General features: G+C 62.6%; 2 protein-coding genes across 4 annotated transcripts in view; one reads left to right on the top strand and one right to left on the bottom strand.

Annotated features, from left to right (window-relative positions):
* The window catches only part of TMEM104 (transmembrane protein 104), a 54,055-nt gene extending 49,171 nt beyond the window's left edge, over positions 1-4,884 (top strand). For both annotated transcript variants that reach the window (XM_059378755.1, XM_059378754.1), the window contains exon 10: positions 997-4,884. In XM_059378755.1, coding sequence (XP_059234738.1) covers positions 997-1,757 — 761 coding nt within the window. In that variant the 3' untranslated portion in view covers positions 1,758-4,884. The remainder of the gene's footprint in view (positions 1-996) is intronic.
* Positions 4,885-7,369: 2,485 nt separating this feature from the next.
* Positions 7,370-24,240, bottom strand: GRIN2C (glutamate ionotropic receptor NMDA type subunit 2C). 2 transcript variants are annotated; one of them, XM_059380910.1, is made up of 13 exons: positions 23,958-24,240; positions 18,951-19,364; positions 16,052-16,650; positions 15,609-15,723; positions 14,485-14,696; positions 14,164-14,329; positions 13,653-13,806; positions 12,253-12,378; positions 11,752-11,981; positions 11,221-11,381; positions 10,502-10,689; positions 9,321-9,553; positions 7,370-8,896 (listed from the first exon to the last, which is right to left on the bottom strand). In XM_059380910.1, exons 1-13 carry the CDS (start codon positions 24,018-24,020, stop codon positions 7,796-7,798), a joined length of 3,762 nt encoding a protein of 1,253 aa, XP_059236893.1. In that variant the 5' UTR covers positions 24,021-24,240; the 3' UTR covers positions 7,370-7,795. The 2 variants fall into 2 exon arrangements, with proteins under 2 accessions (XP_059236893.1, XP_059236894.1); XM_059380911.1 differs by having other exon boundaries at positions 14,164-14,326.
* Between the last annotated feature and the right edge of the window lie 253 nt (positions 24,241-24,493).

The raw sequence follows: 24,493 nt of genomic DNA, 5'->3' as shown, positions 1-24,493 counted from the left end.
GTGTTGTGACCCTTTCTGGTCCCCAGACAGACTCGCTGGCACACGGGGACCCCACCTCCACCCCGGCCCAGTGCACTTCGCGTGGTGTGGTCCTTCTACTCGGATCTCTGTCCTGCACACCCTCCTGCCCTCAGCCCCAGACACGGGACGATCCAGACTGCCAGGGTCCCGGACTGGGCCGTCACCCCCTCTCCACCCTCCAGAGACGGCTCCCAGGGCTAAGACCCCCACAGGAGTCGCTGCTTTCCCCTTGACCCGGCAGGGCGCAAAAGGCGGTGTCTCGAGCAGTGAGGTGGGGGGGCGCCCAGAGTCAGGAGCCACAGGGACCGGAGCGGGCTGAGGAGGAAACAAATCATCTTCTTTATTGGCAATTTGCACAGGCCTCTTCCCTTGCTCCTGCCCCGCTCCTGTCCCCTCTGTCAGACAGTTCCGATTAAAAGTAATAGATGACATTCCTGCTGCTCCCACTCCCAAGTGTCATTGCGGGAAGACCCTGGGCTGGTTTTCTGTGAATCCCAGGAGAAAGGCCTCGTTCCTGGGCTCCAGGGAGTGTGATGTGGCCTGAGGGGACAGCAGGGAGACCCCCAGCTTCCCCCACAGGGAGGGGGCCCATGCCTCAGACAGTCTAGCCTCTGTCTGAGAGTGAACCTGAGCTCTGCCCCAGGCTTGCGCTAGGCCAGGGAGTGGTAGAGGCTCCAAGAAAGCCCCTCAGGGGAGCCGAGCAGTAAACCGGGCCAGGACCACACACTCCTCAGGGAAGACGGTGTGCGGACACCCTGCCCGCTGCCCCAGCACAGCCCCTCTCAGGCCCAGATCCCCCGAGAGACACTGGGGAGAGGGAGCACAGTCCGCAGTGGCCCCAGCACGTGGCCATCAAGGTACGTGAACTTCACAATTCTCACGGAGCTCCGGGCCCTCGGCGGACGCCCCAGACCAACAACTACCCCGGGAAGGGCCCGTTCCGCTCAGCTGGCTGACCGCCCTCTTGTCTTGCAGCTTTCGCCATCATGATCGTGCTGGCGCTGGTGCGCATCGGGCACGGGCACCGGGAGGGGCACCCGCCCCTGGCTGACCTCTCCGGGGTCCGGAACCTGTTCGGCGTGTGCGTCTACTCCTTCATGTGCCAGCACTCTCTGCCGTCCCTCGTCACGCCCGTGTCCTCCAAACGCCGCCTCACGTGCCTGGTCTTCCTGGACTACGTGCTCATCCTCGCCTTCTACGGCCTCCTCTGCTTCACAGCCATCTTCTGCTTCCGCGGCGACAGCCTCATGGACATGTACACCCTCAACTTCGCGCGCTGTGACGTCGTGAGCTCGGCCGCCGTGCGCTTCTTCCTGGGCCTCTTCCCCGTCTTCACCATCAGCACCAACTTCCCCATCATCGCCGTGACCCTCCGCAACAACTGGAAGACGCTCTTCCACCGCGAGGGGGGCACGTACCCCTGGGTCGTGGACCGCGTGGTGTTCCCCACCATCACCCTGCTACCCCCGGTGCTGGTGGCCTTCTGCACCCATGACCTGGAGTCCCTGGTGGGCATCACGGGGGCCTACGCGGGCACGGGCATCCAGTACGTCATCCCCGCCTTCCTGGTCTACCACTGCCGCAAGGACACCCAGTTGACCTTGGGCTACGGGACGGTCAACAAGCATAGGTCCCCTTTCCGCCACACCTTCTGGGTGGGCTTTGTGCTGCTCTGGGCTTTCTCCTGCTTCTTTTTCGTCACCGCCAACATCGTCCTCAGCGAGACCAAGGCTTGATGGCGGGATGTGTCTGCTGGTAAGAGAGGTGGGGGCTCCCATCTGGCGCCCCCGCTCACCTTCCCCCCTGCAGAGCCAAGAGCCAGCTCCTTGCCAGGGTTCCTTGAGGCAGGCGAGGCCGGACTCTCGGAGGGGACCCTCCACACCTCCGGCTGGGGGGTCTTCTCCCCCCACAAACAGGATTCTGCGCAGTCTGTGCTGCGCCTCACTCGCCAGGTGACCCTTCCCCCGGGTCCCCCCTGCGTGGAGCTGGCCCCAGCCCGCCGAGCTGTGCGGCCTGGGCACACGAATGCCCCAGACTCCACTCTGGGCCACGGCTCTATGCACAGCCCGTACCAGACAATCACCAGGCAGGCTCCTCCACCGCTGTTGGGGACAGTGCTGGCACTGCCACTGTTTATACCAGACACCACGTCCCCTCCCTTGTCCCAGCCCCTCGTGCATCCTTGTCTGGGGAATCTGCTCCACTCGTAGCCCCTGCCTCAGAGCCACTCCCAGGCCCTCACGCTGCTCCCCACGGGGATTGCCAGGGACAGACAGGTCCCACCTTCCCCTCAGGCCTGGAGTAGGCCTGGCCAGCCCCTGTGACGAGAACAGGAAGTGCTGATCGGCACCCTGGACTGTTGCTGTGCGGGCCCCTGCCGTGGCTGCCAACCTGTCCTGAGCTCCTGGGCCCCTAGTGACTCAGCCCAGGAGACGGTTTAAAGCCCAGAGACTGTGATCCCAGAGGGATCCTCTGCTCTCCTGACTGCCGCATGCGGCCCACAGGGTCTCCTGCCGTACAGGGGGCTGTGTGTAAGGACCACGGAAGGGACCCCTCCCCCAGCCACCATCACAGTGGCTTGGGAGCTCCCTCGGCCTGAGGCGGTGCGCAGGTGCTGCTTCCCACCCCCAAGAGGTCAGGCCTGTGGGCAGCCGCAGGCTTGGCTGTCCCCGCTCCCTCTCCAGTACGAACGGTGGCTCCCTTTGAGCCAGGCTGTGGGTGCTGTGGAGTGAGATGGGGCACCATTCTCACGGAAGGAGGGGTGGGTTTCCGGCCACCTCGCCAGCTCTTCCGTGCTCCCACCCCTGTCACAAGCACGCATGCGTCTGCTGGGCCAGCCTTCGTGGAAACCCAGGTGACTAGTGAACTCTGCATTTTCAATGTGCCTTCTGCTTCAGGACCTGGGGGTCCTTCCTGACCCTCCCTGGCGTGCCCCCAGCCCTGGGCCTGGCCCACCTGTCCTGGAGCCCAGAGCAGCTTGACCTGGAGCTGCCTGTCTGGGGTGGGGTCTCAGGTCCCCAACACCCCCCCCCTTTGATTTCAGTGCCTTGCTCAGCCCACATTTGGGAACCTTCATAGCTTCCTGCACCGCGCGGTGTTCATTCCTTGGACAGAGTGACCGCACTGGCTCTCCTGGGGCCCCTGGTGGTCTCGGAAGGAGAGGGAGGAAGACCTGGGATATGTAGGAACTGGGGAGTCCATGCCCCCCGCCACGGCCTCCGTAGCTTGGGAGAGCCCGGGGCTGTGTGTGATTGGCCGTGGTCTGCGTTCTCACTCTTGTCATGCATCTTAGTCCGTCCCCAAGTATTGTGATTTTCCATCCATGTGAAAACGAGACCACCGTTCCGCATCTGCCACGGTGGCTTCTTCCTGGGAGGCCCCAGCCCCCAGGGGGCAGAGCGGGGAGGGCTCCCGGGGGGTGGGGAAGGGCAGGCACTCAGTGGCCCTCCCTGGAGCTGCCCCGCTGCTGGCGAGAAACACAAAACATCCGTACGTAGCCCTCCCCAGTTACATCCCCTCTTGCTTAAGGGCAAAGCAAATTAAGTCATTCTGCCACCCCAGGCTCCAAACCAAATATTGGACGTGAATTTATTAGCATTATAAAGCCCAGGTTGGTTTATAGGACAGTCTGGAGGAACACAGCAGTACAGTCGGGTGCCCCGCCTCCAGCCCGGCAGCCCCGGGCCTGGAGGGACCGAATCCGCCGTGGGTGGCCACGTCTCTGACGGTGAGCCCAAGTGCTCGCCATGGCTGCTGTCTGGGCTCCTTTGCTCCTTGGCGTTCACCCTCTGTCTGACCACCTGGAGGTCAGATGAGGTCGTCTTCCTCCCTCCGGGTGAGGGAGAGGACCCCAGCAGCAGACAGAGCCCGGTGATGCCTGTTCACGCGCAGCTGCAAGTGCTTCCTTTGGGGTGGTCAGGTGGGCGAGTCGGGTCGTGACCTCCATTTTACAGCTGGGCCCCCCGGGTCAGTGGCACGGAGGGCCGAGGAGGAGGCCACAGAGGAGGCGGGGGAGCAGCGCATACACTCTACAGCCTCCACCTGGTGCCTTTCATCCAGACTGGCCCCAAGGGCAGGCGAGGCCAAGGCGGGAGTCCGTGTTCCTTTGGGCCTTGGCACCAGTGGCTCCTGCCTGTTCCCTCACCTGAGGCCAGAGAGGCGGCCGCTGGCTCATGGACAGGGCAGATGGCCGGTGACAGGCTGGGAGGCACTGCTGCGTGGTGGAAGGTGGGCCGTGGGCACCTTGCCAGGCCCTTAGTGACACAGCTGTTCTCGCCACATGGGGGCCCGGAGCAGCCTCAGCAATGGGCAGACTGAGGTCGGAGTGTTGGAGCGGGGGGGGGGGGGGGGGGGGGGGCTGCACCCCGGCTCCCGGGAATCCAGCCCTGGGGTGGAGCCTGGCAGGACCAGGCCCTGGGGCTGTGTGACCGCGCTTGTCGTGCTTGTCCCCACCTGTCCTCCACCTGGCGTCGGATTCCCGGGAAGGGCTGACCCCGGGTGGGCCGTGCTAACAGCCACTGCAAAGCTGCTCTTCTGAAGCCGAGACCCAGGACTGCAGGAGCGAGCTTTGCAAACCTTCTCCCCCGGCCCGGGGCTGGGGCTCATGGTGTCTGTGGGACAAAGGGAGAAGAGCTTCCCGAGGGCCTGGTGTGTGCCAGGCACAGTGCTGGGTGCTTTCCGCGTGAACCTTGGTGTAATTCGGGGATTGAGAACGTGGATCAAGAAGCTGGAGCTGCCGCTTGCAGGGCCGAGCCTCCATGCCCCTCCCCGCCCTGTGTGATGGGGGGTGGGGGGGACAGGACCTGCCGCGCTGACCAGTTGTGGGAACTGAAGTGCTCAATAAAGTGCTCGACAAAGCTCTTAGTCCTGACGCTCGGCTCTCTTGTCACTTGCCAGCCATAACTGTGCTCGTCGCCACACACCCAGGAGTCACCGGAGACCCTGGTTTGGGTCCCCGGCACCTGCTGGTTTCTTAGCCTCCTGAGGAATTGTCTGTGGCAACTGCCTGCTACGATTCGAAACGGGACACTGGTCTGAATTCTTCAGGGTCTAGAGGGCTTTAGGGGAGAAAGTGGTCTCTCTCTGGCTCCAGGAACTGAAGAGCCAAACTGAGGCCCAGCTGGAGAGTTCTGGCGCCAGGACTGAAGCCCAGGTGTCCTGCTCGAGGCCATCAGGCCCGCCCTTGGCGAAGCCCTGCGCCCCCTGCCCACTCACAGGCCCCAGGAGAGCGGTGGGGCGGCCAATGAGCCTCTCAGGAAAGCCGGTCAGGGAAGCAGGCACGCAGCAGCGGGGTGACACCGGAGCTCCTGCCGCTGGGACGGGTGACGGAGGCCTCCCTCCCCGCGTGTCCCACCCAGAGAAAAAGCCAGCATGGAGGTGTGTGGTGTCGGGGCGGACTCAGCTTGCTCTGTGCTGCACGGACCTCGTTTATGACGACTGCTCGTCCGTGGCCGTGCGACGCGGCTCCCTTCCTCTCCCCTGGCGGGCTTTCTGCCCCCCTCCGTGGTGCAGGGCCCCTTGTCGGTCCTCCCGCAGAGGTGCAGGGAGCACCACGGCTCTGAGCAGGAGGCTGGGGAGCCAGACCAAGCAGGCTCTGAACCTGGGCGAGGCGACCTCCCTGCCTCCACTTCCCGTGTGGCTCGCTTTTCCCCAGAACACATTCCTAGAGCAGGAACGAAGCAGCCAAGAGCCTGGCTCCAGGAGCAAGACTGGCCCCTCCTCAGAGCCAGTCAGCAGCAGGCTCAGCTTCACATTTGGCTTTTAATTATCTTTCCAGTTCTTGGTTATTAATGATCTTGGGCAGTGAGCGGAGAGCAGCCTGGACCTCCAGACTCCTCCCAGCCCACCGGCTGCAGCCCTCCAGCCAGAGCTGTGCTCAGAGTCAGGAAGCTGGAGGGGTCCGTCGGGTCCGGGGGCCGGTAGCCAGCAGTTAACTGTCTCACCACCCGCCGCTATAGTCAAGGTCAACTCCCAGGGCGCTAGCCTCGAGCACTCACCTAGACCCACATTTACCACCTGTGGCTGAGACCTGGAAAATCCACAGGGCAGAGGACATGACATTGCCTGTAATGGACGGGGCCACCCATCCATGGCGGAGTCCGGCTGTCCAGCCGGGAAAGGAGCAGTGTTAGAAATTTCCCCCAGTCCAGGGGCGCCGCCTGGGTGGCGCTGTCAGTTAAGGGTCTGACTCCTAGTTTAGGCTCAGGTCATGATCTCAGAGTCATGAGATCAAGCCCCGCGCCAGGCTCCACACTCTGCAGGGTTTGCTAAAGTTTCTCTCTCTCGTAAATAAATAAATCTTAAGAAAACGTTTCTCTCACTCCACCGTTTCAGCTGTTCTCGTGCCTAAAACCAAACAAAAAAAAACCAGTTTCGTGGCCTCATCTGCAGTCATGGACTACTTGGAGCCCAGGAAACACAAGAGCTGTGTGGGGAAGGGCACAGGGCAGGGGCAGTGGCTGCTCGTGGTGTTGGCCTTGAGCACTGCCCCTCCCTGGCCCCTCCCTGTTACATGGAGGTAGTTTCTGCGCTGCCTCCCCCTACTTGTCAAGGACAGCAAGGCCTCAGGCTTTCCCTGTTCACACGAGCCGAGGTCTGACGGCACCAGTCACACCGTGTTTGTGGAATGAGTGGGAGAATGCAGGCTCGTTTGCAGCATAGGGTCGTTGTGGGAGATGAACGACACGAGAGGTGGGAAAGCATTGGAAATTGTAAGCAAGAGCCATCCTTCTACATGGTCCCGAAATGATGACAAGTGACAGAGCAAGGACGTGGGGGCAGGGAGCAGGGCGGGGAGCCCAGAGGGAGGATGAAGGACTGAGACATCGGGCAGATTCTCTGACCTGGGGCTCTGACCCCCCACGAGGAGCCCCGGCACCAGCAGAGCCGAGCCATGTCTGATCGCAGAAGCTGCCTGTGCCGGACTTGCAGGGCCGGCAGGTCAGTCAGGGCCCAGGAGAGCCCAGGAGGCTCCCCACAGCAGACCTCCCGTTCCCACCGCTAGCCGTCAGGCTCCCATGTGGACCCCCGGCAAGGCAGGACACCCACAGCCCCTGGCATGAGCCTCTCTTCAAGGAGATTGAAGGATGAACTGTGTCCATCGCCACCTGAGCCCCCACGCTGAGCACATTTGTCACATCCAGCTCCAGGGCCGTTCGGAGCTGCCACTGAATACCAAGTGGCTTCTGCTGCGCGGAGCCCACCCACGGCCTCCTCTCCCAGATACTCCTCCAGAGGGAGCTGCTCACCTTCCCTAGGCAGACACCCCTGGGACACCCCCAGTGTGCTCCTATTGCCTGCAGGCTGTGGTGCGCCCCCCGCAGGGAGGCGGAATGAGGCAGGCAGGACCAGTGGGTTGTAAAAGATTTGTTTAATGCCCCCAGATGCTCTGAGAAGAAACTCCGGACAGGGAGAGCAAGGAATGGGACAGCCCTGCCCCAACCCTGGGGTTCCAGTCTCCATGCTCCCCAACAGCAGGCCCCCAGCAATCAGGACCAAGAACAGCTACGGGCGGGTCAGGGAGAGCCCACTGCTCCTGGTGATTCCAGGACAGGTGGGAAGGGCTTTGCATGTGAGGACAGCAAGAGTCCCCCCGCCCACGCCAGGACCTGAGACTGCCGAGGTCACCGAACCGACCATGGAAGACATCTGTCGCTGGGGGCCCACAGCCAGGATTTCAAGGCAGAAGCCAGAAAAGTCCACGTCACCTGCCCCATTAACCCTGACAGCGCCAGGCAGACAATCCAGCTGACCAGGAACCACCGTGGTTGATGCCTCACACTTCTGACTCTAAGCTGGAGATCCGCCTCCAGGTACAAGGTCCAGGGAAGCCGTGTGTCCCACAGGCCACCCTGCTGACCTCTTCCAGCCCCGCACTGTCCCTGTAGCCTGTGCTCAGCCCCAGGGTCCTGCCCCTGTGCCCCGGAGGCCCCCAGGCCCCAGTGAGCCAGGGGCTGTGGCTGGCACAGGGGGGCAGAGGGGGGCACACGGCCCCCCAGCAAAGCGGCAGGTGGGCGTGGGCGTGCAGGCAGGTGTGCTGTCTGTGCGGCCAGGCGGGGACCCTGGCCCACACGCCCTCCTGGCAGGCCTCCCGGTAGGACGGCAGCCGCATCGCCGGCGCCTGCACCAAGTGCGCGCAGGCCGGGCGGCCGCACCCCGAGGGCAGAGACCTGGGCCAGGCGAAGGCCTCCGCCACCGAGCTGGGCAGGGAAGCGTGGCGCGGGCGGTAGCCCCGGGCCCAGGCCGCGCGTAGCAGGGCCTCCCGCCGAGCCAGCTGCTCCGGCCCGAGTAGCGGCAGGTCCTCCGGCTCGGGGGGCTCCGGGAAGAGCGGGAGGAAGGGGCGCCCGGACCGGTCGGCTCGAGGGAAGGAGCTGTAGTGGCAGCGCTGCGGAGACAGGGGGCGTTCTGGGAGCGCGCGCCGCTCGGAGCCCGAAAGGAGCCGCCCGCCGCGCCCGGCCGGCAACTGCCGCCGCGCCTCCCGAGAGGCCCAGCCCGACACCCAGGAGATGTCGGGCAGCGACGGCCTGGGCGTCGGGGGGCGGCCCGGGGGCTGCGGGGCTCTGCGCCCCGGCGCGGCGCGGCCCCCGCCTGCCGGTCCCCAGCCCGTGGGGCTGGGCTCGGGGGACGGGCCGGGGGTGGGCGGCCGCGGGCCGGGGCAAGCGGGCGGCGGGGGCGCACGGCGGCCGCTTCCCCAACTCTCGATGGTGCGCGCGGCGCGGTCCAGGGAGCTGCTCACGCCCGCCGTGGTCACCATGTCGCGTGCCGCCTGCAGCATTTTGAGCACGCTGGCCTGGGCCGAGCCGGCGGTCAGGTCCGGGCTGGGGGGGCGCGCGGGGCTGGCCAGGCTCTGCACCCCGCTGAAGCAGCTGTAGATGCCCTGGGTAGCCGGGAAGAGACAGCCGTGAGCCGCCAGCCCCGCTCGGGGACCGCCCACCTTCCGGTCCAAGCACCAGCCCAGTCGTCCCTAAGTTCTAGGAAGCAACTAACATTTGTTCAGCGCCTCCTATGCGCCTGGCACTGGGCCACTGTGAGCGCAATTGCCCAGGAGCAGCTTGAGGCTCCAAGAGGTTCTCCTCCGAAAGGCACACAGCTTGTCAATAGCAGTGAGGGTTCGGACCCGGTCAGCCGGGCTCCGAGATCCTGCCCCGCCTGCGGCAGAGCGGTTCTGCTTCTCATCTGCTGTGTGATGCTGGCAGACCCTCGGTTTTTACATCGGTAAGTGGGGCTGTGGCCAGCTCTGCCTTAACTGGGTGGGTGCCCCTAAAGCAGGGGCCTGCCTGGGGCGGGGTGGCGCCACCCACCCTGCTGAAGGCCAGCAGGAAGTCCAGCCGAGGTGTGCTGGGCACTGAGTGGCGCAGTTTCCAGTAGACCAGGTGCTCCCAGGCAAAGACCAGCAGGGCCAGCCCCATGGCCACCAGCAGCATGTAGAAGACGCCGGCCATGTTGTCGATGTCCAGCTTACTGCTCATCACCTCGTTCTTCTCGTTCTGGCAGATCCCTGAGAGCCACACTGTCTCCAGCTTCTGGGTCTCCCCTGGCAAGGGTGGGGATGGCAGGGGGACACGCCCGGCTCAGGAAAGACCCTCCCAGGGCTCACCAGGGTGCCCCCCCCCTTGCAGGACCAACCAGGGATCTAGCCCAGCGGGGGGCAGAAGGAGGGGGGTAGGGGTTGGGGGTTGTCAATGAGCAGGAAGAAAGGAAAGCACAGTGGGGGGCTGGGGTAGGTGAGATTTGCCTTTGCCATGCCCACCCCCACTCCCCCGCCCTGCCACAGACCCAGGAAGAGTTTGCTGACTGGGTCGATGTTATCATTCACTTCCAGGTGAAACTTATTGGGTATCTCCATGCCAGGCACAGAGCTGGGCGCACAGAGACGAAAGGCCTAGGTTCCTGAGGACACCACAGCACCTTCATTCCCATCATTCTCATTCTGTGATACTGATGGAAAACTTTATCTTATGGCACTGAAGCCTCTGGGTTTGGGGGTAGTTTCAGCTGGACTGAACAGTGGACTGAACAGGTCCACAGGTTGTGGACTGCTTACACGTGTGAGCCGCTGGTACCAAGGCAAGCCTGGGCCCCGGCTCTGGGACTGGGCAGGCCCTTGGCACTACCCTAGGTGATCTCAAGATGGAAATGGTTGAGAGGGATCTAGAGAAAAATGAAAGGATCTGAGCCTCCTCCCATAGCCCCAGCGTGTGGCCTGAGCTTCCTCCTGTCTTCCTGCCCTTCCGAGAGACTCTCGTGTAGTCCTCTCGTCCACGCCCTCCTGGCAAGCCCACCCCTTCCCCAGGTCTTCAGGCAGTCCCTCCAGATACCTCCACCCACAGGCCCAGCTCTCACTCCCAGAGACCTCTTCCTGCCCACAGGCCCTGGAACTCAGAGACCAGTAATGGAGATGCTGACCAGCCATCAGGCAGCTGTCCCCGCCTCAGCTTCCATGGCCCACCCAGGGCCCCAAGCCCCCAGCAGCAGCACCCACCATCCCCCAAGAACTGCAGGAGCGCCAAGTCTATGGCCCGTTTCCAGTGGGAGTCCTTCTGCATGGCGATGCCATAGCCAGTGGTAGCAAAGACCTTGCCAGAGCCAATGGTGACCAGCTTGCAGCCCTCATCCTTGCCCGCCATGTAGTTGAGGACAGCAGCATCATAGATGAAGGCGTCCAGCTTCCTGGGGACAGGTCAGGGGTCATGTGAGGTGGGGACACCAAACCTGGGGCCTGACAATGAGCTGGGCCATAGGAGCCTGTTGGGCACTGACCAGGAGGGATGGGTGGGAAGAGCCTTCTCTGGTTCTCCTGGGTCCTGGATACAGAAAAGAGCCCTCTCCATAGCTCAGGGACCCCACCTACGCTCCTCTCAGAGAGACCAGGGAACTCTACCCCCAGAGGACAGGCCCTCTCTTCCCGGCCCCTCCATGCCCTTAGGACCGTAAGAAGGTCACAACCACCACCTCAGGCCAAGGCTGAACCCTGGTCAAGACCTCAGCTGCATCTCTCGGCCACACAGAGGGCATCCAGTTTTGCTTGAAAGTTTACTCTGTCCCAAGACCTCCCTACCCCCTTCCCCAGGAATCCTTCAGGACACCCCAGCCTCAATGTCCCCACCTTGCATCTCTTAGGAAGGACCAGAGCTGAGGCTGGCCAACAGGGAGACATATGGGTAGAGAAGTCAGAGGGTGGGTGCAGAGTGGAGGACCCACCCCATCTTGAGGCTGGTGAGGGCGTCTTCCACGGACCGCTGGTTGAACTTGACCATGTGGGTGTGCATGTCTCGGTAGTTGCTGCGGATGTTCCGCTCCGTGCTGCCATTGGGCACCGTGCCAAAGCGGAAGGGTGGGTACTGATCTTGAGGCCGCTGAAACTGTGGGCAGAGGGCAGGCGCCATTCATCACCCTCCGTCCAGCCTTGCAGGCATCAACCCTCCCCGACCCTGTCCCCTAGGCCTAGCCCTGGGGTTTGCACCTGCTTAATGAGGGCACAAGAGCCCAAGAAACTGTCCAGGCCACCCCTGTGTTTTACACAGGGCGACACTGAGGCCAGGTCAAAAAGAAACTTACCCAAAGTCACTCAGTGGACCTGAGCTCTCCACCCACACACCGCACGCCCCAGCCTCTCCTCACCAGGCTCCCAACTCCTTCCTGCTCCCTGCTCCATTTCAGGTTCCCCTCCTGGGTCCCAGACACCCCCCTTTCCCGGCAGCCCCTGCCCTCTGCTAGTGGTGGCCCCAGGACCTTCTTATCACTGAGGCCGGACACAGTGTCAATGTATTGCTCCTGGATCATGAAGGCAGCAAGGTTGGCGGTGTAGCTGGCGAGGAAGATGACAGCAAAGAAGGCCCAGACTAGGACCATGATCTTGCTGGTGGTGCCTCGGGGGTTCTCGATGGGCACCGAGTTGTTGAAGACCAGCGCCCACAGCAGCCACACAGACTTGCCGATGGTGAAGGACGGGCCCCCAGACTCTGGGAGTGAGAGGGTGAGCACAGAGGGACTCGGGTCTTCACTCTGTCCTGGGGGGGGGCCCCAACCCCAGCCATCCCCACTCCAGGGCGACCCAACCCACCTTGTTTCTCTTTTTCATGTATCTGATTGGCCCCTGCTGGTTGACCACAAGCCAGAGACCTCCCCCAAGATCCAGCCTTCTCTGCAGGGGGCCCCTGCAGCCCTGAGCCCCACCCCTCCATCCCAACCCCATGGCGGGCGCCCCCCTCCCAGGTCCGGCTGAGAGCTTACTCTTGCCACTGGTGAGGTTCTGGTTGTAGCTGACCGGGCTGAAGTACTCAAACATGAAGACCGTGATGGCCACCACAGTGAGACACATAACGAACATCATCACCCACACGGAAGGGCTGTAGGGCTCTGGGAACAGAGCGAGGCGGCTCAGAGGCCTCGCTACCATCCCTCCCACCCAAAGCCAGAGCACCGGGTGCAGGCAGGTGCCCATCAGAGTGGAGGGCCATCAGCCCCGAGGACTGAGCCAAGGGGTCTCTGACTCTCAGAGCAGCAGAGCCCAGGAGAGAACACCCGCACAGAGGGAGGTCAGGCTCTCCTCTCCTCTCTGCCCTGGGACAGGATCCCATCACCCCTGCCTCCCACTCCCATCCACAACTTCCTTTACAAAAAGAGACTTTACACCCCGCGTGCTCTCCCCTCCCTTCCCATTCCCCAGCCTGCGAGGCCTGTAACCTGCTCCATCCCCCATTCTCCTCCCCCTCCTCCTCCCCACCTGGCCCGATGCCACAGAGCAGAGCCACCACGGGCTGCTTGCCCAAGGCATTTTCTCATTCCCTCTCTGCCCTCGCCTGCCAGCACTGCTAACTACACTCCTGGTCTGGACGTGCCCTGCCTGGCCCAGCGTGGACGAGCTGCTGGTTCTGCCTGGAATCAGGGTCTTTGAGATCAAATCTCACTCTTGATCCTACTGACAGGGCCGGGGAGCCCCAGTTGAGCCCCAGCCCAGCTGAGCTGCTCCGACAAGTCTGCTCGATGGGTTCAGTCTCCCTGGGCAAGGAGGCGTCACTGCCGTAAGCAGGTGCCCTGATGCAATGCCCGTCCTGCAGGGTGGGGTCTGTTATCCTCTGTGTGTGGCTGAGGAACCCTGCTCAGAGAGCTTCGGTGACTTGCTCAAAATCATGCATCAGGACAGGGATTCTCTCTACTCCTGGCTTGCCTGTCCTCGTGGCTCTCTGCAAACCTCACACTGCAAGTCCCACTACCTCTGACAGGGCCCTTGGTGAGCCAGGACCATGGCCGCATCCCCAGCAGCTCGTGTGAGTCTTGGTACAAAGGCTGAATTCCCACTAAGCCACAAACTAGCACCACTTCCCACTCTCTGGGTCGGCTCCTCCTGCTCCCTGTGGAGCTTCTCCCCAGTGTGTCCTACCCAGGAGGCGCCTCCCGAAGCCAGCCTGCCTTCCCAGCTTTCCTGCCCCTCACAATGACCCCCCCACCCTCCTCACCGGACACTCGGGCTCAGAATGGAACACGGGCTTCACCTCTTCCCTCTGCGCCCTATGCTCCTGCAGCCTCAGGCACCCACCGCTACGCTGACCCCCTGAGGCCCGCCCCAATCTTCCTGTTCCCAGGCATCCCCCTCAGAGCCCGGAGCCCTCCCTGCCCACCCCGAGCCGCACCCAGGAAGGCCGACGGGGAGACGGTGCCGTTGCTGCGGGCCACCATCACGCTGATGCCCGTCTCCACGAAGGGCACAGAGAAGTCCACGATCTCGGAGCGCTCCTCGTTGATGGTGAGGGAGCCGATGGCCATGTCTGCCCGCTTGTAGTACACCTGGGGCCACGGGCGCCGGACCGGGTTGAAGGACGTGGCTCACCAGCTGGAGCACCCTCCCCAGCCTCCCCCAGCCACCCTGCCAGCACCCCCAGGCTTGAGTCGGCTGGTCCCATCTGGGGTCCTCAGAGCTCCGCTAGAAGTACTGGCCAGCCCAGGGAACATTACTGGTGACACCCCGTCTTCCCTGCGAGCTGGGACCAGGGAGCTGGGCCCAGGGAGCCTCGGGAGCTGGGCCCAGGCCCCGCCCTGACTGACCCCCAGCACAGGAACAAGGCAGTGGCTGAGCAAAATGTGGGGCCTGGGGTGGCGAGCCAGCAGGGGGGTGGGCTCAGGTAGACCTCGGGGCGGGCCTACCTCCCCGATCATGCCGTTCCACACGCCCCGAACCCTCTTGCCATGCTTGCCATTGGTCACCAGGTACAGGTCATAGGAGAACTTGACCACCTTGGCCAGCTTCTTGAGGATGTCAATGCAGAAACCCTTACAGCAAAGCTTGGTGTAGGGGGCTGTGTCACCGCTGCTGCCACCAAGAGACCACCAGAAGTCAGAGCCCGCAGCTCCTCCCGGTTTGGCAGATGGCCCCCAACCCCCCTCACCCAAGCACAAACCACACACGGCTGCCATCGCGCGGCAGCACACAGCTCACACGGGGCCTTCCCGCACATTCTCGCGGACCTGAAGGTTTGGTTGTTCTGCCTGCGGCAAGGCACGGTGTTGGGCACACAGCCGCCCGTGCCGGGGTCAGGGCTCTCCACAATGACAAAGGGCCGCTCTTCCAGCGTGGCCACTGTCAGGTGCCGGCTGTCCACAACAGGCTGGAGAGACGCGCTATAGCGAGGCCACACCGGGTACTTCATGTGGAGGACGCCATGGTCCCAGCGCCCCACCTGCAAAGGGTGACCAGCTTCAGCCAGGGACCTCCAGCCCAAATCTCCCCACCCTCTAGGTGGGGCCTCTGATGAGCCCTGCCAGGGCCAAGAATCCCCCTCCCTAACCTAGGGACATCCGGGGCAGGAGCACTGGGGGAGCAGGAGAGTTGGGTCAAGGCGCTGGTCATGAACCAGAAGGGGCTCCCTGCAGCCCTTCCCAGCCTCCGGTCCTTGCGCTTTTACGATCTAGACTCCAAAATGCTGCTGGTCTGCAGCAACATCCTGGAGCCCAGACCCGAGCCTGTCTCTCCCCACTCCCCCAACCCTGACCTCAGTATAAAGTCCTTCCCCCCAGTACTCAAGGCCTTCCCCACTCATGTCCACCTGACCACTTTCACCCCACTCTTCCTCTTCAGCCGCCACACCCCAAAACCATCACTTAAAAATGCCTCAAACCCTTCTGCCCCTCTGTCTACATACACCAGGCTAGTCTCCCTTCCTGATGGGCTGCCACTCAACCCTCCAGGGCACAGCCCAAATGTCCCAAATTCTTCAAATCCTTCCCCAGCTCTCTGCTTGGAAGGTAGAACTGATTTTTGGCCCTTCTCTGTACCCTCATAACGCTTTGCACTTATCTGTCCTCAAGCACTGATCTCCCCGAATTCTATTTGTTCACATGTCTGTCTGGCCAGCACAGCTGTGGGTGAGTCCCTCAGGGGCAGGACTAGGTGCTGAGCCCTTGACAGGTTCTACGGTGGAGGGAGGTGAGGGTCCGTGGGAGCCCTGAGCCAAGGGTCCTCACCCACCCTGATGCAGTGCAGATGCCTCAGCCTGAAGGACAGAAGGGACCCTCTGCTCAGCTGTGGGACAAGAGGGGCTGGGGACAAAGTGAGAGGATACCAAGGAACCCCAGGCTCACCCCCTTCTCACCATCTCCCAGAGGCGGTGGCGGTTGAGGGCGATCACAACCATGGTGGGCTGTACCAGGTACCCACCCGGGCTGAAGGAGAAGTCTCGGCCCTCCCAGGTGACATTCAGTAGGTGCCTGCGGTGGGGGAGAGAAACCAGGGTGTCCCTGCAGCCCTGCCTAGGACCAGAGGCCCCCTCCCCCACCTTCTACCTCACCGCCATCACCACCACCAGGTGTCACTGACTGTGACCTTATTCCTGTATTGACACACACCCTCCCCATCCCCGACACATCCTCACACCTGGCTTTCTTTTTCAGTTGTGGAAACTAAGCTCAGAGAGGTGAGGTAACTTGGCCCCGGGGCACACAGCTAGTGGGAGGTGTGGCCAGCCAACCCAAGCTCAGTGCAGCCCAGGTCCCTGGAAGCACCGTGCCCCCTCCCATGCCCTCGGCAGGTGCCCACCTGTAGAAGGCCTCCCGGGCAGGGCTGACAGGCCCAGGGTGGCCACGGCAGTCCCCAGCCGGGGAGGGCAGGGCACCATGCTGCCGCTGGTAGCTGTGGGCGCCCAGGGCCAGGATGGCCACGCCGTCGCGGACCTTCTGGCGGAGGCTGAGGCGCCAGCTCTCGGTGACGACGCTGATGAGGCCCACGGGGAAGGCGGCGGGGGGCGCGTCGGTGCTGCCCAGCGCCAGGCTGGGCACCAGCCACACGTGTCCGGGCCCCACCAGACCGGCCTGCGCCGCCTCGGCGAAGAGCACCTCGGCCTCCTCGCGCGAGCAGTAGGCCACCAGCACCGGGGCGTCGATCTGGCGCAGCAGGCGCTGGATGTGCGCGCGCTGCCCGCCCGGGCCCAGCTCCAGCGTGAGCACGTCCAGCAGCCGCCAGCTCAGGTAGCTGGCGTCGGCCACGGCGCGCACCCCCTCCAGGAAGAGCGCGTGCCCCGGGTGCAGGCTGGTGATCACCGCGAACGCGCTCCAGTCGTACTCCTCCAGCACCTTGAACAGCACCTGCAGCTGCTGCTCCAGGGACACGCCCAGCTGCAGGAAGGCGGAGCCCGGGTCCTGGGGGGCGGGGCGGGGGCGGGGCCTGAGTCGGGGCGGGGGCGGTGCGCCCCGCCCCAACTGCCGTTCCCGCCCTCCGTCCCCTGACCGAGACTCGGCTCGTCCCGCGAGCCCCTGTGCAGCAACACCTGCCTCCCGCCCCCGACGTGGTTCCTAACCCCTGCTGCCCGTTAGAATCACCTGAAGGGCTTTTAAAGCCTCTCGAGCGGCCCCCCACCCGAGCAATGCTGGACCCAAGACCCGCGGCGTCCGCTGCCCCCGCGGAGCTTGTTGGAAATGCAAATTCTCAGGCGCATCGCACACCTGGGATCAGAATCTGGGGATGGAGCCCAAGAATCTGTATTTTAACAAGCTTTTCAGGCGATTCTTTTTTTTTTTTTTTTTTTTTTTTTTTTTTTTTTTTTTTTTTTTTTTAAATCTTTTTTTTTTTTTTTTAAGATTTTATTTATTTATTTGACAGAGAGAAATTACAAGTACACTGAGAGGCAGGCAGAGAGAGAGAGAAGGAAGCAGGCTCCCTGCTGAGCAGAGAGCCCGATGTGGGACTCGATCCCAGGACTCTGAGATCATGACCTGAGCCGAAGGCAGCGGCTTAACCCACTGAGCCACCCAGGCGCCCTTTTCAGGCGATTCTTGAGCCCGCCAGTTTGGGAAGCGCTGCCTCAGACCCGCTGAATCAGAACCTCAGAGATGGGCCCCTGCGCGTCTGTGTTTTTCTAAAACCCTGTTAAGGCAGAGAACCACCATGCTGAGAGTTATTGTCTGGTCCAAAGGTAACTGGGGAAACAGCATCCTCCACGGAGCCCTGGGGATGAGAAAGTTCCTCCTCTCCACCATCTCCACCATCACAAATGCAGAGGGCACTGCCGGCTGGAGCCTGGGCTAACACAATCCATGCCCCCCCCCCCCGCCCCCAACTGTGGTCTCCCTGCTGACCCTGCAGGCTCCCAGGATTTCACCACACTACGACTGTCCCAATCTTTTTAAAAAGCAAATCCAGGACAACCCTACAGGACAAGTAACCCAGTTCCTCCAACAAACAAATTGCAAGAGAAAGAGAGATGCAGGAGGAGCCTACAGATGGAGGCTCCGAAGCGGCATCAGCCAATCACTAGTGGAAACCGGATTTGTTTCTTGATTTCAAGCAAATGCATTTCAGAATAAGCATTCAGATGTTTGTGAAACAGTGGGGGAAACTTGAACACTGCCTGGGTAGTTGATGGCGTTAAGGAATTTTGTTTTTTAGATGAGATCATAGATGGTGGTTTCGTTTTTAAGCTCTTATCAGAGATATACAGAGAAGTACTTCCGGATGGGACAATAAGGTTTTGCCTCACAATGACACAGAAGAGGGGGGAGTCGGTGACGCAAGGGTGGGGCGGGGTTGGCAGAGGCTGGATGGTTCCTGAGGTCATTATACTCTCCTATGTAGGCTCAAATATCTCCATAATAAAAAGTAATCATAAAAGAAAGGCAAACCAGATCAGTCTCTCCCCTCGACATCATCTTGCACCCCTCACCCCATTACTTAGGATAAAAACCAAGTATCTTCCTGTGTGCTCAGGATCTCACCTTCCTCTCCAACCTCCTCTCAAGAACTCCAGCTCCTTCCACCTGGCTGCCATCACACCACCAGATGACTCGGGCCGGAACACTGTCCCCCCTTCCCCAACCCCCACACAACATGCCAACTCTCTCTCATCCTCCACGCCTTCAATATGATTTCTAAAGAAACCTTCTCTGACCAGCCCCCTACCCAAATGGGGGCCCTCTTCGACCCTCCCGGCATCCTGTTTTTCTTTTAGATCACTGGTGATAGCTGAGACTGAAGACCAATGTGGGTTTGGAACTTTCTCCCCACAGGATGCAAACTCTGTGAGGGCGCGCCTTCGCCGTGCCTGGGACGGTGACCTGCCACGGGATGGTCTCCCTGCTGGTCAACTGCATCAGCTTCTCTGCCCAGCCTGCCCCTCTGCTGCTGGGTCTGGAGCTTGACCAAGGAAGGCCGGAGAAGCAGAGACCGGAGAAGTGGGACCAGGGTTGCCCACCAAAGCCAGAGATGAGCTCTCCACCCACACCCCCTCATCCAGACACAATGTGAAGGCAGCCCAGAACGTTTATCTTCTAGAACATGGGAACAGCATTCCCACAGCTCGCCCATGTCACACCCTCAGCCCCCACCTCCCTTTCCCAGCGGCCCAGAACCTAAGTCTTTCCCTGCACCAGCCTCAGCCCCACTCCCGCAGCCCCAGCCTGGCTCCCGGCCCAAGGGGTGAGAGGACATGAGTTTGGACAGGCACCTTGGGGGTGAGGACCACAGCCGAGCCCCCACTGATGCTGAGGATAGGCACATGGGTCTGGGAGGAGATGAAGTCCAGGATCTGCGCCACGGCCTCGGTGCCCACGTTGTCCTCAAAGACAATGCCGTGGACGCGCGCCGCCCCGAGGAGCCCGCAGATCTGGGTGAGGAGGCTGCTGGGGTTGGTGTTGTTGACGCCCACGGTGAGCGGCTGGATCTCCAGAGGCAGGTCCATGAAGCTCTGGGAGGTGAGGCGGGTGCGAACTTGGGCGTGTGGTGGCCCCGAGCTGCCGAACACCACGGCCACTGTCACGGCTTGCTCACCCTGCCCCGGGCCCAGCCCTGCCCAGGCCCCGAGGAGTGAGGTGAGCAGCAGGGCCGGCCCCAGAGCGCCACCCATGTCCACTGCGGCGTCCTGCAGGGAGAGCGGGACCACAAAGAAAAGATGAGCGCGCAGACAGGAGGTGGAAGCCAGAGTCAGAGACACACACCCGGAGGGAAAGAAAAGAGGGGAAAATCTCCCTCCACAAAGAAGCCCAGAGAGGGAGGGACAGCCAGACACAGAGAAAGAGGAAGAGACAGGTTAGCTGAGTGTCCCCAGCGCAGCCTGGAGGGGTAGGGGCTGGAAGGATGTTGCGCCCCCACCGGTGCTTATTACTTCCCTTCTGCTGCTGAACAACATGCTTGACTGGAAAGGCCAGACCTTTGGCCAGACCTTGTCTGGGTTCTGCCCCGGGAAGTTACCCTGAAAAGGTTAGTCTGGTGTCCAAGTCCGTAGATTTGAGTCAGACCTGAGTTCAAGTCCCAGCTGTGTCACTTATTAGCTGTGTGATCCTGACGACGTCACTTAAGTAGGTTTTCTTGCAATAATCACGAGACGTACCTCACAGCGGCAAAGAGGCTGCCCACTGCTGTCAGCGTCCTCGTCTTAGCGGCGACAGCCCCACATCCAGGGGAAGGAAGGCAGCTTCTGTGACGCTCCATGCCCTACTTCCATATTCTCCATCCTAAACCAAACCTAACATCCAGAGGACCCTGCTCTGTGTGACCCTGCGTGGCACAGAGACCCCTCTTCCCGGCCACCAGACCACCTTTCCTCTGTGGCCTCAACTAGGAGCAACCATTCCACAGGAGTGCAATACCACGGACTTGGTCGGGGTTCAGGGTCTCCTGAAACCCTGAAACCCACATGAGCTGCCTCCCCAGGCCATCGCCACTGGGCAAGATTTTTTTGACCTAACCCAAGGGCGTGACATGTATCCCCGCTAAATAAACATCATGGCTTTGGATTGGAACCAACAGCCAAGCCGGTGAGCGCTGCCCACTGATGCAGCGCTCCCTCCCAGCTGGCCACCGGCCACAGCTACGCCACCTTCTCCATCTTCATCACAGCCCCAGCAAAACCTCTGAACGGGAGAGAGCCAAAGGGTGACCAGGGTGAACCTGGTTTAATCTGGGCTGAGAAGACAGCATTTTTGGCAGGGGAGGGAATGAATGCTCACTTCGGGGGGCCTTGAAATCTCCCCCTGTCCCCACCTCACCATGTACGGTTTCCTAGTACGCCGACCTAGACTATAAGCCCAGAGACATGTGTGAGTCTGGGACTGGAACCTAAACCATGCCAGGCCACAGGACACCTCAGCTTCTACCAATCAGGGACCTCAAGTTACACCTGCAAAGGGCACTGCTGTGCTTTCTTCTCCCTCTCCCAGAACTTTCTGTGCCCATCGCTGCCCACAGCCCACTCCCGGTAGGTTCCCTGCCTCTGGGGACAGCCCCAAGTCTGCCTCATCTCTGCCTCCCAGCTCTCAGCTCCATGTCTGTGCCATCCAGAACAGCAGCTGCCAGTCACAGGTGACTGTGGGCACCGGAAATGCGGTTCATCTGAGCAAAGGTTCGAGGTCAGTGTCAAATACATGGTGGATATGGAAGACTGAGTGTGAAAAAAAGAATATAAAGCATTTCATGTATATTCTTTATATTGGTGACATGTTGAATAACAGTTTACATACACTGAGTTAAACAAAATATACCACTAGAACTAATTTCACCTGTGTTATTTTTTACCCTTTCTAATGTTGCCACTGGAAAATTTACAATGACGCCTGCAGCTCTCATGTTGCTTCTTTCACCCACTGAGCCACCCAGGCGCCCCTCATGTTGCTTCTTTTAGACAACATGACTCCAGAGGTAGGAGCCATGCCCACCCCTGGCTCCAAGGGGGCACCACCCCAGAGATTCCCTTGATGGGAAGGTGTCGTCTGGGCTTCGGGCTGAGAAGGCGGGTTGTGCCTCTCACCAGGAGTGATCACACAATACCTTGGAGGGAGGGGCCCCATCCGGCAAGGCTCTCTGAGCTTCAGAGGGCAAAGGGCAGGTTCAAAGAGATTCAGAGCCCAAAGTCTTATCACCACAGGACATCTAGCCTCCCCCACAAGGCAGGAAGGTCCTACCCCCAGCCTTGGCGCCCCAACCTGTTCCACCTCCCATCCACCTCACTCCCCCTCCCACCCCCCTGGTCTGAAACATTGTCCTGGCCTCTCCACCCCTCCCCACACAGCACAGCTGCTCCAGGGTGCCCGCAGAGTAAGTCCAGACACCTTGATCCCATAACTAAGGCCCCCCATAAACACCTGGACACCAACCCATTGTCTCCCTTACCTCTCCTGGGCAGGGAAGCACCCCGCTATGCCGCTTCAGTGTTGGGCATCTATGTCCCCACTCTCTCGCGGTCTCCCACCTTTCACTAATGGGCTAAGTAAATGAACACTGGGACAGTCGCAACGGTCATTCCTCTGAAACCTCTGGCATCACCTTGAGCTCAGTGAGCACCGGCATGTGCTTAGGGCTCTTCTAGCCGACACTCAGCCCCTCACCCCCATTCCCAGGCAGGCTCCCCACCCCCCATGTGCGCACATGCGCACTCACACCCCAGACACTAGTGGCTCCCCCCTCTCCCAGGCCAGGAGCTTTGGCCCCAGGAAGGGGCCCCGCCCACCAGCTGCTCTGCTTCAGGGGAGCAGGGGGACCTGGGCTGCTCTGCCGGTTGTGCCCACTGCCCTTTGGCAAGCAGCCTCTACTCTGCCGTCGGGTTTCCTTCCCTCCGACTTTTGCTGAGCTAAATTCCGAACCCAAGCGTCAGGGAAGTAGACCGCCACTGCATCTCGCTCCCACTGGCGCCGGCACCAAAGTCTCCCTCCAAGATTAACTCACCCCCTCCCCGCTGATTCCACCCCGGCCCCCCGGGGGGGCGCCCCGCCCCCTCCCCTTGGCAGGAATCTCTTACACTAGGGCTGTGAAGTTCGGGGTATTTTTAGGCCGGCGATAAATAATTCATAGGGAACGTGGCATCAGGCTCCCCCCGCGGGAGGACGGGGCGCGAGCGGCGAGAGCCACCGTCACCCGCGGCTCAAGGACACTCGCGATGCGGCGGCGGCGACTCCGGGCTCCCGGACCCGTGCCACGCCTCCTGGCGGCCAAACTGGGCACCACGTTCGCGCCCCCAACCGCGCTGCTACACCCCACCCCCTCCCCGCAGGTGTCGCGGGATCCTAGGCCCCTCAAACCACTCATCGCAAGCCGCGCAGGTTGTTGGCGGTGGAGGACGGAGCTTGCCAGGCCGGCCGGTCTGTGGGCGGGGTACCAGACCTTGGGGCGAACCCAGAAATCTGGTTTCCAGTCCATCGAGTCCCCTTCACGCTCCTATCCAAATTCTTAGTTCGGAGTTTAGGAGCAGACTTGAAACGGACTGGCGCAGCCAGAAACTAGACGAGCAGCAAGATAGAGCACATGAGCCTTCCTTGATTTCCCTGAGGCCCGGGGTCGGAGACTGAGCCAAGGCGGTACCACCACGGGAGGGCTGGGGGACTGAGCCAGAAGTCCCGCCGGGTGAGCAAGGCTGGGACCCAGGGTGGTGAGAGTGTCAAAAAACTCCGCCCAAAAAAGCTGGGATCCCCGCTTCGCTCACCCAGAAGGACCTTCCTATGCGTCCTGGGGCGCACCCTTGGGGGTTTTCTGGCTGCCTGGTGCCTTGCCTTCACAAGTCCCTGGCCCTGCCCTCCTAGGCCTGGGCACGAAACGCCTTCCGCAGCAGGAGGCTCCGGCTTTCCCTTCCCCGCCGTCGGGGATCCTCGTCGAAGCCCCGGGAGACCTGAGCACCCGCTGGCGCGACAGCCAGGGCCCAGCGCTCCGGGGCTCACGCTTCCCCCACGGTCCTCTTCGTCCAACCGTCCCTTTGCGCCCTCGGAGCCCGGGTCCGCCGGGCGCTGGGTCGGTACTCGGCCAGACCCCACCACCCCGTGAAGCCCGCGCTGATTCCCTGAGGTCAGAGGACGGAGCGTTTTGCCGCGCAGAGGAGCGGGAGAAGGAGAGCTGGGGGTGGGGGTGGCGGAGAAAGATCGAGGGGACTCGCCGCGCGGGAAGGGGCGGGGGTGTCAAGGGAGAGGCGCGCGGCAGGTGCCCCGCAGACCTCGGGAAAGCGGGGGGCCGCGCTCCCGGAGCCGCCGACAGCCCCCTTTCGTCCTCTCTGCCCAGGCCCTCTCCATCCCCCTTCGCGCAGTGGCGGCCCCCGGCCCCCGACCCAGCTCCCCGCCTCGGCGGCTTCCAGCAGCAACAGTTGCGGGGGCCGGCGGCCCAGACTCCCGCGTCCCCGCACCGCCCCTTCCCCCGCGGCGCCGCGACACCCCGAGAAGGAGGAGCTGGAGGGCTCGGCGACCCGGGAGACAAACGTCTTGGGCGCCTCACCCCGCGTCCTTCCCTCGCGTCCGCGGCGCGCCTGTCACCTCGGCCTCCCCGCCTCCCCTCCCCTCCGCCCGCCCGGGTCCGAACCCCAGGCCCGGTCCCCGAGGGTCCCGGGTCCCCGGCCGCCCCCTCCTCAGGCTCCGCGCGCCAGCCAGACTGTCCCCGGGAGTCCCGCGTCTGTCTCCGCCGTCCTTGCCCGCGCGGCGCCCGAGCCCAGCCCCAAGTTGGCGGCGAAGTTGGCGTCCCCCGCTCGCCACCCGCCACTCACCGGGGGGAAGGGGCGCTGCGCCCGCGCCGAGAGCCCGCGCCGGCCGCCTCCCGCGCGCTGCATGTCCCGGCGCCTCGGCGCCCGCGCGCTGGCGCGCTTCGTCCTAGCTCGGCGGGCACCGGAGCCCGGGCAACGCGGGGCCCGGGTCCGTGGCGCGGCCTGGCGGGCTGGCCCGGCCCCGTCCCCCGCGCCCTCCCGGGGTCCGCTCGTCGCCGGGCTCCGTCCCAGGCTGGGCTGCACCGCGCGCCTCCGGCTCCCAGGGCTCGGCTGCCGGCTGTGGCGGAGCGCTCGCCGCCGCCCGCGCGGGCCCGCCCCACCGGGGCCCGCCGCCTCCGCCCCGCCCCGCCCCGGCCCGCCCCGCCGCCCGCTCCCCGCCGCTCCAGGCCCCTCCTCGCCTGCCCGCGCGCGGGACGCCCGGGGTCCCATCTCCCTTCTCCAGGACTGGGTCTCCAGACCCGACACTCGGGGCCAAGAGCTGCCTGGGGGAAACCCGCAGCCTGGCTGGAGCCCTGGGTTCGAGCCCACAGCTCACGAGC

The sequence above is a fragment of the Mustela nigripes genome, chromosome 16, assembly GCF_022355385.1.
Source record: "Mustela nigripes isolate SB6536 chromosome 16, MUSNIG.SB6536, whole genome shotgun sequence".
NCBI lineage: Eukaryota > Metazoa > Chordata > Mammalia > Carnivora > Mustelidae > Mustela > Mustela nigripes.
The sequence above is the reverse complement of the archived record's forward strand: the minus strand, read 5'-3'. Positions and strand labels throughout refer to the sequence as shown.

Bases quoted from the DNA above. Each gene is read 5' to 3' on its own strand.
- GRIN2C (XM_059380910.1), bottom strand. From the start codon at position 24,020: ATGCAGCGCGCGGGAGGCGGCCGGCGCGGGCTCTCGGCGCGGGCGCAG. The intron at 16,651-18,950 runs GTGCCTGTCCAA...CCCGCCCCCCAG, and splicing joins CTGTGGTCCTCACCCCCAAG to GACCCGGGCTCCGCCTTCCT. The intron at 14,697-15,608 runs GTGAGAAGGGGG...CACCCTTTGCAG, and splicing joins GCCACCGCCTCTGGGAGATG to GTGGGGCGCTGGGACCATGG.